Below are 12,413 nucleotides of genomic sequence, written 5' to 3' on the forward strand. Positions count from 1 at the left end.
AATTTGAGTGTATGCTCATATTCAGCAGTCTCAAAACAGATAAGAACAAACTGAAATATTTTGCTAAGATCCCATGGAATGCAATGAGACTTAGACACACGTCTGTGATTGGTTTAGTTAAATGTGGGGAAATTATTCAAGTAAGACACAGAAACAATATTATGCATTGTGTAATTAATTTTAAAAGAACAACCTAGATCTGATTTGAAGGATGAAGTGTTCTAAACAGCCGAGGAACCTAGCAGGTGGATCGCAACTCACTGTACGCTTAAGAAAGGCATGATCAGTTGGTTGAACTTAAGACCAGGGACGTTTGTTTTGCTGAGTAAAAGACTTCTTTTAGATTACCGGGTTAGCTCTAGTTTCTTAGTAGAAGTAAGACACAGTTTGTTTGCGCTAAAAAGCGACTGCTATCCCACTACAACACAAAGTAGTTCAAAATCCAAGCAGAAAGGAGTTGACAGCCTTATTGTCTTTAAATAAAGCCAGGTAGAACACAGATGAAAATGTATAGCCAGGGCTGAACACATTTTGGATGATCCCATGTTTCGCTTTGCTTATAAAGCAGGCAGAGCTGTTGAAAGTTCCTCAAAGCTTTTGTCATTTTGTTTTGTTTGTTGCTTGTGTTTTTATGAATTACAATGCAGCTGTTACTGATATAATGACCTACTTTATTTCCTGAAGAGCCTGAAGTTGTTTACTCAGTGAGGTTTGCACTGGAAATGCACCCAGATGGTGCAGTTGGGTCGTGCCCTTTCCCACCTGCTGCCAGAGCTGGAGGGTGCACAGTGAGGATTGCAGGAGGATTTCCTCTTGCTTAAGTGACTTGAAAGTAATTAGAAGCCAGTTTTACCTCTGCATCCAGTTTCATATCTAGTATGTGCCATTGAGGGTGGCCATCAAACAATGTATGTTAGAAACAGTCTTTATCTGTGTCCTTCCTAAAGCCTGATTTGCAGGAGTGCTCAGCACTCCCAGTAGCTGCTGAAATCAATGAAAGCTGTGTTTCATTAGATAAAGTGCTCTGTAGAGCTAAGTTCTTTGAAAAATCAAATCTGAGGTGCTTCCTAATGGATGCTTAAAATTAGCAGACATTTTTGACCTGGACTTGTAGGGGCCGTGGGTTCCACCTATAAAATGGCAATAGTGCAATACCTTCATCTGGCTAAAGGGCTATAAAATAAATCAGTAATATTTGTTGAGCATCTGACACTGCAATAAGGGGCTGTATAGAAAGGCCTTGAGGAAATTAATAACCGTGCATTCAGAGGAGGGTTTGAATGGAGTGTGTGTAAACAAGTTTTAGATCCACATGTTGGACATAAAGGCGAAAACAAAATCCTGAGTGGCTGCTCATTAACTGAACACCTTCCATTCTGCACGGGGAAATAATAGCACTCGGTCATGTAATTAAAGATTGTATCGTACCGCATACATACGAGAGGGCTGAATTAAGGTGGTGGTTGCAGCCTTAATCCTGGCCTTTCATAACTTCCAAGTCCTTGACTTGGTAACCTCAATAACGTTGCTTTAATGTAGCCTTTTTGTGTGTAACTTAAATCAGCAGCACCTGAAAAGGAACCTTCTGTTTATCAATGATATTGTTAACAAATGATTTTGGGATGGCGAATCAAAGCAATCTCTTTGCTACAGAAGCTCTTTTATAAAACATATCTCAAGCAGACAGCAACTTGCTTTTCTATTGTTTTGCCTTCATCTGTAATCACCACGTACGGTCCTGCAGCCTGGTGCAGCATTTCATCTTCCGTCTGTTGCACAACCTTTTTTTTTGCACAGCGTTGAACCACTTTGTTTTCAGATTTGAGAGATGCAGGAGGCGATGGATTGTAATATCATGAAAACAAAGCAAACAAACAAAACAAGATGAAACCTTTCTGCAGAGGTCTAGCAACGTGACGAAATTGCTGGGATTAGTGAACGGGCTGCTCTGCCCAGAGGGGTTGACGTCGTGGCTCTCTTCACTGATCCCACATGTCCTAAAATACCATAGTTTCCACTCTTTGAGAGTCCGTTTCTCTTTTGCACAATACTTGATACCTGCCTCCATTTCTCCCTGGTGGTGTTTTAAGAGTTTTTGTAATTTATTTCCCCCCATATGAATGCTTTTGAGGAACTATTTGTGCATTTGGAAGAAGGCACAGTGTGTTTAGCTGTCTTATCTGGAGGGAAATGAATGACTGTTATAAACACCTTGTTTTATTTTCTTATTTTGAAAGATTGCAGGGACCAGTTATTGCCTTGTTTTCAGACCTCTCTGTCTTGTTGCTGCCAGAAGTAAAATAATGAAATACAAAGTTAGAGAGGGGGGCATTGAAGTCTTTAAGGCATTTCCATCTATCAGCTTTAAAAATCCTCCCCAAATGTAATAGAAAGCACTGTATGAGTTGGTGAGGACCGCCAAGATCTGCGGGCAGGTTTGGTAGCCCTCCGCCTGGCTTCGTTTCCCATTTCCGAGGGTTTTGGTGGCTCAGGTTGTGCAGCTGCTTGCGTGCTGCTGTCAGCAGCCGGCGGTACCGCTGTGAGCCGAGCCGCGGGACTTTGCTCAGCTGCGGGCCTAGCCCTCTTCACTGCTTGCAAGCTAAACTTTTGTACCAAGTTGTCTCAGCGAATATGGAGGTGCTGCTTTGGTTCTGTGCGCTGGTTCCTTCTGCTGTTGGACGAGGCGCCTTCTGAGTTGCTGAGGGTGCTTGATGTCAGGCTTGTAGGGTCTGAATAGTGCACAGGGGCAGACTGATAGGCTCAAGGTGTCTTTCCTAACTACTTGTATTTAAGTGAACGTTGGCATTTCATGACCGTATAATAATTTGGGTGTTTAAAAGAGGTCTCTTCTTTCATTGTACCTAACTTTATTACTGGAGTCAAGCATAAACTGTTAGGCTCAGGCACAAAGCTGTTGTGGACTAGCAAGAACCTGGGGAACAAATAATTGGAAGATGGTTGTAGCCTGATGCAGTTATTACTTATTATACTAGCCCTGCACAGCAATCGACTTCTAGGAAAAAAAAATATAAATTAATACCTGGTTTCATGTTCAGTGTGAATTTGGAAAGTAAGTTCTTGCACCACTGGGATCAGACAGGCAGTCCGTAGCGATGACTTAGGATGGCTGAGGCTTGAAATCCCCGAGCAGTGCCTGAAATTTTCACCCAGATAAGCGCCTGCGGGGTGTTTGCTACACAGTGCATTCACAGCGTTACACTTGATCAAGCATTCCTATGGAAAAATGCTCCAACGAGGGGTGGAACGGGGCTTCTGGTGTCCACATGTATTTTTTATTTATTTATTTTTAAGTATTCATCAGAGGAAAGGGGTCAGGAGGAGAGGGCAGCTCGCACTGGGCTGGCTCTTGGTGAGATTTGTGGGAGCGAAGGGTGTCCCCATGAAGTGGAGGGAAGCACTGCTCAGCTGCCACTGAGGATCTGGTGTGTAATTAATAAGCTGTCATGTACACAGGAGGAAGATGGACTCTCCTGAAATAAATAAGGCATAGCTGCCTGAAAGCTTAACAGTTGATGAGAATGCAGCGTGTCCTTCAAGCCTCCTACCTCTGGAAATTATCTGATGTACCCAAGGAGGCTGCTTCTCCTCCCTGCACCGAATGCAGGGCTTGGATTGGAATTGTTAATATTAATTGGGGCTGAGATGATTGCGGTGCCACCCCACCAGGCTTCGGCAGCGCTCCTGCTCGCCGACGTCGCGGCAGGAGCCCGTTCAGCACGGGCGGCTCTCCGCTGCGGCACGTACAGCGGCATCGGGCTGATTAATGTGCCCAATAGAAAGAAAACAAATGGATTTTTTTTGATTATATGGTACACTCATAAATATTAATGCACTTTTTTATGGAATTGTATGTAATTACATATTTATACATTTAAGTCACCTTCTTGATACACTTAAGGCACTTTGTTGATGAAAGATATCTCTGAGTAAGATGGTTTTAAACCATGCCTAATATGTTTGTATGATTTATTTAATAACGTGTGGGTTTGTGTGCTGGTAGAAGAGGAGGAAAACCTACATTAAAGTTGGAATGTGCCGTTCACAGGGCATGCTGCTTAGCTTGAATCAGCTCCGTGGGTAGCTGCTGAGAAATACGTCTCGACATGAAATATTACTACATCTCCTTATCTATGTAGATAAGGTCTGTGCAGTCCTGTCACCTTAGAGTAATTACAGCTTATTACTCTAATCATGATGATGCCTGAAGTCCGTAATTAAGATTGTGCTGGCTAATGTACTAGCACACGGCATGGTACAGCTATTGTCCTGTCTAAACAACAGAAAGATAAAAATTGGATGAGGGAGAAAGGGCAGAAAGTGGGGAAGTGATTTATGCAGGGCCGCCCTCCCAGCCAAGCACCGCCTCTGCTGAACCTGCCTCCGAGAGGGCAGAACCAACTGTGCCTGCCCTCCGTGGCCTCCCTGTCCTCATTCTCCAGCTGTGCCCATCTTCCGTGGCCTCCCCATCCTCGTCCTCCACAGCCTCCGTGCACGCTGGAACAGCCACGGGCGGTTTGTGCCTTCAGGCATGGGGATCAGCCCAAGTGCTATTCAGGCTTGTTCCAGTGTGTCCTATCCACCTGTCTCTAAGCTTTTATTCTGTTGCGGTCCAGTCTCCAGCTGAAGAACTGGGGGGGGAAAAAAATATATCTATATAGTACTTTTTTTTAGGCACTAAATCGTGTATCTGTTGCACGCAATGAGAGGCTCTACCTTACAATTCAATAATACAAGGTTTTGACCCTGTAATTTTCTCTGCAGCAATGTCAGCTGGTGAAAAGCAGCTGGCAGTTCTGGAGGAACTTGGTTGTCTAAACACCAGTCTCTGTCTAAATTTCATAGTAAAGCCATCCACCAAAGTACTTACAGCCAGTTTTCAGGATCAGAATGGCGAGCTTTGTATTTACGGAGCTCCCTTTCTTCCCTTTGGCCATGAGCGGAGCAGGCATCTTACTTTCTGGAGATTTCTGCAAGTTGTTCCTTCTGACTTGGAAGGTGCATTTTTCATAGAGATTGCGGAAGGCTTTGTGATGTTGGTGTTGCTCTTTGTTGCAGGCAGGTATATATGCTGATTTGCTCATCCCAATTCTTAAGTGAGCCAAACTTTGCTTTAGGTTTATGTGAACTATCATGAAACTTTATGAAATTATTGGTGGGGTTGGCTACAACATGGGAGTCTTATGGAGAAGGTTATCCTGGATATGCCTATAGTCTTCTGCAAAGTTTGACCTATCCTGCACCCTTTGTAAAGCTAATGGGAGCTAGTAATTTCTTGATGGCAGTGTTATCCCCGTTAGACGTTTTATAAGCTTCTGGAAACCTGCCACTGTTTCATTTAGATCCCTAGCTGCAGGAAAAAAAAAAAAAATCCCACAAAAGCTATTTAATCATTACAGGGAATATATATATATATATATTTTTTTTTTTTCCCAGAAAGTTTTTTTTTTTAACTCCTTCAACCTTTCACATTTAAAGTGAATCCTCTTAATAGCATTTCTGTCTTGAAATATGAGCTATGTTTGAACAGAAGTCCTGTGCTGGTATAATGTGCTATTCATAAAGCACTGGATTTTTTGATACTGATCTGAAGAAAATAATCGTAGCAGCGCAGTAATAATTATCTTAAGGCGTGTATCTGTTCTCTGATGAAATACCTCCTTGTTTCAATGTGGGGCACTGGACAAGATATAATTCCGGTGCTTTTTTCTGCCTGGAAGTTGCTGTGTGGGAAGGGCAGCATCCCTCACTTTTTTTAGGGACGTGGTTTAGTGGTTGGTACTGGTGGTGGGGGGGATAGTTGGACCAGATGATCTTGGAGGCTTTTTCCAACCTTAATGATTCTGTGATTCTATGATTCATGTCACCTCACAGCAGGACGGGGCTGAGCACCATCTGGGTGAGGTGCTTTACGCCAGGTGTGCCGGAGGTCAGCGGCTCCACGTAGCTGCTGTTGCTGCTCTTTTGATGAAGAGCTGGAGAAATCAGTACTGCAGGGTGTGAGAACTTGCCTTCATGCATGGAGGGCGTGTATGTAAATCTAAAACCTTTCTGGGAAGGGAGACAGGAGGAGTGCTCCAAAAAGTCATTCTTCTGTTGTTACTTTGCCTTGGGCTTGTGCGGCAGGATCTCCTGCCCTGTGCGCAGTGCTTTTTGCAAGTAGGTCTCAGAGCACGTGATGAAGACCAGTGCTAGTGCTGATTCCTTTTTAATAGCTGGAGCAACCAGAGAAGAGACGTGGCATTCTGGAAGTACTGATCCTGCTTTATACCTACGGATACTAGAGATCTTTTTATGAACTTGGATAAGGCTCCTGATTCTTCTGTTATGAATAACACTGTGAAGAAAAGCTTAGGATATTTCCCATGGTGTTTTGGGCAAAGAAAAGTTAGAATGAGAGTCTTACAGCTTCTGTTCCTTACTCCCGTTAATGCTTGTAAAATTATTCTTTTTATCTACTATCAAATTTGAACATTGACTGTCTTCAGTTTAATTAATCATCTCACTGGTTTTAGTTATGAATTTTGTGAAGCTCTTGTGCATTTGGGGAGCATTCTTTAATTAAAGCCAAACTGATTTTTGCTCTTAGCCATGTTTTTTGCATTGAAATGAGGCATAATTTGAATTATATTCTCCTGAACCTGAGTCTCAATGTGACACAGGGACCAGTCGACCAATTTCTCTCTCCCAGCTTGTCCTGCTCTCAGGTACAATACGAAGTGACAATAAACAGAAGCATGGAGGCTTATAAGATCCCACCGTACTTTATGGTAGGATATGGAGAGTTTTAGTCAAAGCTGCCAGGCACATTAGTAGAGAATACTTAGAGTATTAGGCTATTTAAACAATATGTCATTAAGTAGGAATACTGTAGTATTGTTGAAGTCCTTGGAGTAGATGGGATTCAGCAGATTGTATTCATTAAGTGCCCAGTTTGTGTTGTAACTTCCACCTTTCCAGTACCTTCTAATTCTTCTCTCCCAAGGACCCGTCAGCCTCCAATTCTTCTGTTTTCCTCTGCCATTGATTTTGTGTTATTGGAAAACTTGTTTTCAAGTAACATTTATTTAAAACAACAACAAAAGAATTCAGTGTTGCAGGGTGTCAGTAAGAAAATACAGTAACTGTAGGCTAAGTGACAAAACTTGTGCTTTTGACTTGAGTGCTCTTTATAGACTGACTGATTCTGGAGTTGAAAGAGAGGTCAGTTACAAAGTTTTCAAATACAAACATGAGGGTTTTTTTTCCCTGAGATTTGGAAGTCTTCTACTTAGTTCAGGCTTGAGGAGAAGTCCACAGAAGTCAATTGAGATTCATTGGCTCTAATGGGCTTTAGGTCAGCTCTTGCCATGTCCTGTCAAATACAAGAAATAAGTAAAAAGAAATGTGAAAGGCCAAGGCTTGTTTAAATCAAAGGCAATTGTTAATTCAAACATTATAAACATATGCTGTCTTCTAAATGCAAGCTGACTTGATACATGAGATGCCTGAGAATTATGAGGTTCATGGTATGAAATCTAAAGGAGTTACACATCTGTGCACTCACTTAATCTTACAGATCTTATTTAGTGTTTGGCTATCTTTTGATTACCTGGGCACCAGTGAAGACTTTTTTTTTTCTTTTTCTTGTGGCTGTTGCAGTGCCTTGAGAGTGCTTAGATAGTCACCTGGAAATTGCTGCCTCGAGCTGCTGCGTAAAGATGCGGACCAGATGTGAGCCATATCTTAATCACTGTGTTTTTCTTCTCTTCCTTCCCCTGTTCCCTCCCTCTGCAGAAGGACGTAGCTCTGAAGCCTCAGGAACGTGTGGAGAAGCGACAGAATCCTCTAGCCAAGAAGAAACGGGAAGCACTTACCAATGGGTTGTCGTACCTGCCAAAAAAGAACAGACTTCACCACCACCAGTACAACTCTGACCGAGAAAATGATCGTAATCTTTGTCAGCACCTTGGGAAAAGGAAGAAATTACCGAAGGGCCTCAGACAGGTGGGAGAGAAGTTATCTGTTGCGGGGAGGGAGGGCTTTGGCTGTTGGCCCATGGTATGTAGAAGCAGATTTCTCGTTTTGTGGGATCGCTGGTTTGTTTTGACCTCTTTGAAGTTGTTGTACTGTTTGGCTCTCAGGTGCCACATTGTGCTAACTCCTGGTACAAGAAGTGATTAACCAAGCGGGAAAGAAAGCGGCTTGTTGATGCTAGAGCTGAGCTGATTAATGAATGCCCAAAGGTTGGAAAGGGCTCCACATAGGCTGGCTGCGAGACTGTCAGGGCAAACAAATGTGGTGTGTGCGCTACATTGCTGTGGCAACTCTGTGCTATAAACACGCCTTCTTGTCTTTAGTCTATACACACAGAAGGATACGACCCTCTCTGAACATCAAGGGCAAGGTGAAAGAATTGTGAGACGGGCAGCTGTTAATTAAGACAAAACTCTAAGGCTGATTACAGGTGCAAGGAGCTCATTAGTAGGATGTCAGTGGTACCAGTGTGAGCTATTTTGGGTTACTAATCACCCACCTGTAAGCAAGAACTTCCTACCTTCCCAACACTGGCGATATCTTACAGCTACAGCTGAGGTGTATATGTGACAAGTGGGCACGTAACATCCACTATTACAAAGCTTGATGCTGGAAATTTTGGTCTCTTATTCAGGACTGGTCAGCGTTGTGTTTCTTGTGCTCTTAAAAAAAAAAAAAAAAGAAAAGAAAAACGTGGCAAATTTAATTCCTCTGAGAATAATTGTCATGTTTTGCTTTTTTGATGAGTAAATATTGATGTCTCTTGTGTATTAGTTATATACAGAAGACTAAATTAGAGCTTGGGCATTTTAAGTATAGCGTGTTCCCGTATGGTCATTTGGCTCATTCTCTGCAAAACTGAAGTCTAAAGTAACAATAAAGAGGCCATCTTTGGCCTAAATTTGAATGATATCAATGGGTCTTCATCCAAAATTTATGCATTTAATGGAGATAGTTGATACTCTTTGAATGAGTCTTCATCTTTGGTAGGAGAAAGCCAAACATTACTTTGCAGAGAAATTTATAGACAATAGTGAGAATTTACTGCTTCTCTTTGTGTGAGAGCAAGGAAATGGAAAAAACTTTGAGAAGGATGACTTCGTTGACTTAAGTTCAACTTTGATAATCAGTCACAGAAGCTGGTAAAAGGTTTTTCATATTTTTTGAGCATATTGTGCATATAAACTAAAACAGATTATAGCAAATTTCAGCTGTGCAAGCGAATTGTAAAATGCCTATTCTATGCTCCCAATCCTGTTAAAGATATTTCTGTTAATTTTAATTTATTTTTAGTTTGTATTTCTAAGGGATGTTGGGAAACTGTTGTAGAGATTTGATGCAATGGCTATAGGTAGTTATTGAAGGTTGCTCTGTTCCCTTGACTGTTTTCTGTGTTCACCTATGCATTCTTCACTCTGTTCCTTTTCAGTATGTCAAATGGTAAATATATCTGCTTTGTGCAGTAGGAACTGGCCTTCGGAAAAGCTGACTTTTTGCACTATTTGATTCCCCTGGCATAGCCTACTGTCAGGTGAAACCTTTCTGCCTGGTACTTAAGCAATGAAGGAATCAGCCAAGCTGCTGATGGAGGTTATTTGTGAGGTTATGTTTTTAAGAATAAATATACACTGGCTTGGAAGGTATTGAGTTGACAAATGTCATGGAAAATGGTTTTCCTTTTAGCTGATAAATCTGAGTACTCTGCTTAATTCCTGAGGGATAAGGCTGAGAGGAAATAAAATATCTTGTTCAATATAAACTTAATACGTTTGGTAGGGGTACAGCTCCTTAGATAAGAACATTTTAGTCTCACAAACAGTTTAGGTGCTGACAAATCCAAATGGCTTTGGCACTTAGACTCAGGGAAAAAAAGATGTCATGGAAAAGACTATAAAGCTTATTTGAAAAGACACACCCACAACCTTTATATATATTTATGGTAAGTATTTTCTGTCTTTTCTTTAAAGACAACTGGCAGAGACCCTGAAAAGAGGAGGAGAATGATGAGTTCTGAGAATGATTTATTTCCTCTGATAATGTAACATCTTTCCTCTGAGAATGACTCTCAGCCATGTTCTTGCTTGGAAGTAAAGTTGCTTGTCAAGGTTGTCAGATGAGAACGAGTCAAGAACAGGACCCTCTGCTGTTTTGTGCTTGGCAAAGTAGGAAGGTCTAAAGCCAATCTAAATTTAGTAAGCTTCTGGCTATATATGGGAACTTTGCCATAATAAGGCTCTGTATTTTAGATGTAAGCAATGTATCTTGCTTCCATCGTCCCCAGAGAAATCCTGCATTGTCACATGTGAGCATTATGCTTGGGTAGCAGGATGTAATCTCAGTGCCGTCACTTGCATTCCTGTGGTGGCACGCAGCCTGGGCTGTGGTCTGTCCCTCTTGGGGAACGTTTTATACCTGGAGATCTTGTTTGTCGTTCTACCAGTAGTTAACAGTCCTGTCTGATACGCCTTTCTGTGAAATCTGTTATCTGCTGGCAGTAACTCTCAGATGCAGGATTTAGAGTATGAAGCTCCCTCATCAAACAGATTTAGCTGAAGTCGGCTATTGGAAGGACTGCTAATTAGTTTTCAGAGAAAACCCTTGCAGTATTCATGCAGGTATTTATCCAGCTATGCTGAAATGCCTACAGGTTTATTGAAATCCAGAAAATGTGAAACTATAGGTTAATTAAGGCTCATATTTTACTAGCAAGAAGACTTTTGAACTCTGTTTTGTGAGCTTTTATAAATGTACTTATTGAATGCCTCAAGGAAAGTTTAGTTAGTGTTAAGCAAACATAAGACTCATCAGAATATTTCTCCAGCATTTTCAATTTAATTTCCTTTACATTAATTGGTAGATGGTGTGTTATTATGTATTTTCTTTTAAAAAAAATCACGTGGAAACACTGAAGTGAACATTGTTAAAATAGAAAAAGGGTGACACAAAATTTTAATGGTTTTTATTGCGGTGGTGTTCCTCAAGGTTGGAGCAGAATGGGCTGTGCTTGGAAACACCGAATGTGGTTGCAGCAGGTGAGATGAGTGTTTTGACAGCGGGAGGGAGGGTTGAGTTTTCTTTATTTGGTGGGTACGTGTTTTAGAAAGAAGAGAAGATGCTGACTTTTGCTGCTTCTGCCATTTCCTCTGTTGCCTTTTTTTTTTATCGCCTCTGCTGGGAGATTCATATACCTTGTTGTGGAAGAGGATTGTCTTTGGCCTGTGCTTGTACATCAGTGATCAGTGTGCAGGGCCCGTGGTGCGTTAGCTGGCTTATGTACTAGCTTTACATAGGAGACCAATGCTGCGAGGCTCTATCCTAACCGGTGGAATCCCAAACCACTTGCGGAGAGTCGAGTCCCGATCCCAGACATGGTGTGAGCGCAAGGAAGGAGACAGACTGGTGGGAAGGGGCAGAAAATGAGTAAAGGCAGGAAAAGTGGTGATGGGGAGATGATGATGATGATTTAGGAGGTAAATTTTAATGAGATAAGGGAAGATGGGAAGAACAGCAGAAGAAAACCCGTACATTTCTGAATCTGACAGTCATCAACTACAAGCGTTATGAACTGTGCATTAGCTTTAACCTCGTAGTCCATTACGTGAATCAATTAAAGGGGAGGGAGGGAGGGAAGTATTGAAGCTTTTCCTTCTCAGAATCAAATCCAAGATGCCTTTAGCAGTCTGGCCCTCAATCTATACATCTGAAGTTTGAGACTGCTGAGGCTTGATGGCTGATCTGGATGGCCGCTCTCCTCCCGTCACCGCTGCCTGCAAACATAGTGTCGCTAATTGTTCCGGATTTAGTTGCAGCACACTTGTCCTCTGGTGCCCGTGCGCTTCAGTAGTGCAGCGAACCCCTGGTGCCGAGGGTGAAACGGGCGTTGCATGAGCCGCATCTAATCACGCGTGTGGTCAGGAATGGCTTTTGCACGTCCTTAGACAAGCCTGTACATGACAGGTAATGAGCGCGAAGCAGGAGGTGGGTGTGAGCGGTGTGGTTTGTGGCGACACTGGTCGGGAGCTGAGCAGATGGGTTTGATTGTCACCGGCAGCGCGATTCCAGGGAGAGCTGACTGTGGTGACAAGCGATTTACAATGTGCTATTTACAGTTTGGGTTTGCAGTCTCTCAATGACATCTGAGTGCTCTTTAGCAACTGCTTTCATTACTGCTTTTCTAAGAGCTGCTAATTGAAAATGAAATTGTGGGTGGGCTTTGGGAGTGAAATAGCAGCTACAAGTATTACAGGCAACCATGTAGAACTGTTTAATTTCTTTTGACTCCCAACTTGCAGCTTTGTGCAGCAGCAAGGGAAAAAACGCACATACATTGGTACAGTTCGAGGTCAGATACCTTGGAAATACCATATAAAACATGCACG

At 42.2% G+C, this 12,413-nt stretch overlaps 1 protein-coding gene across 5 annotated transcripts in view; it reads left to right on the forward strand.

Annotated features, from left to right (window-relative positions):
- The window catches only part of AUTS2 (activator of transcription and developmental regulator AUTS2), a 761,884-nt gene that overhangs the window by 189,861 nt on the left and 559,610 nt on the right, over nt 1-12,413 (forward strand). For all 5 annotated transcript variants that reach the window (XM_080562699.1, XM_080562702.1, XM_080562701.1 and 2 more), the window contains exon 2: nt 7,795-8,004. In XM_080562699.1, coding sequence (XP_080418825.1) covers nt 7,795-8,004 — 210 coding nt within the window. The remainder of the gene's footprint in view (nt 1-7,794; nt 8,005-12,413) is intronic.

This window comes from Anser brachyrhynchus, assembly GCF_964034855.1.
Source record: "Anser brachyrhynchus genome assembly, chromosome: 20".
NCBI lineage: Eukaryota > Metazoa > Chordata > Aves > Anseriformes > Anatidae > Anser > Anser brachyrhynchus.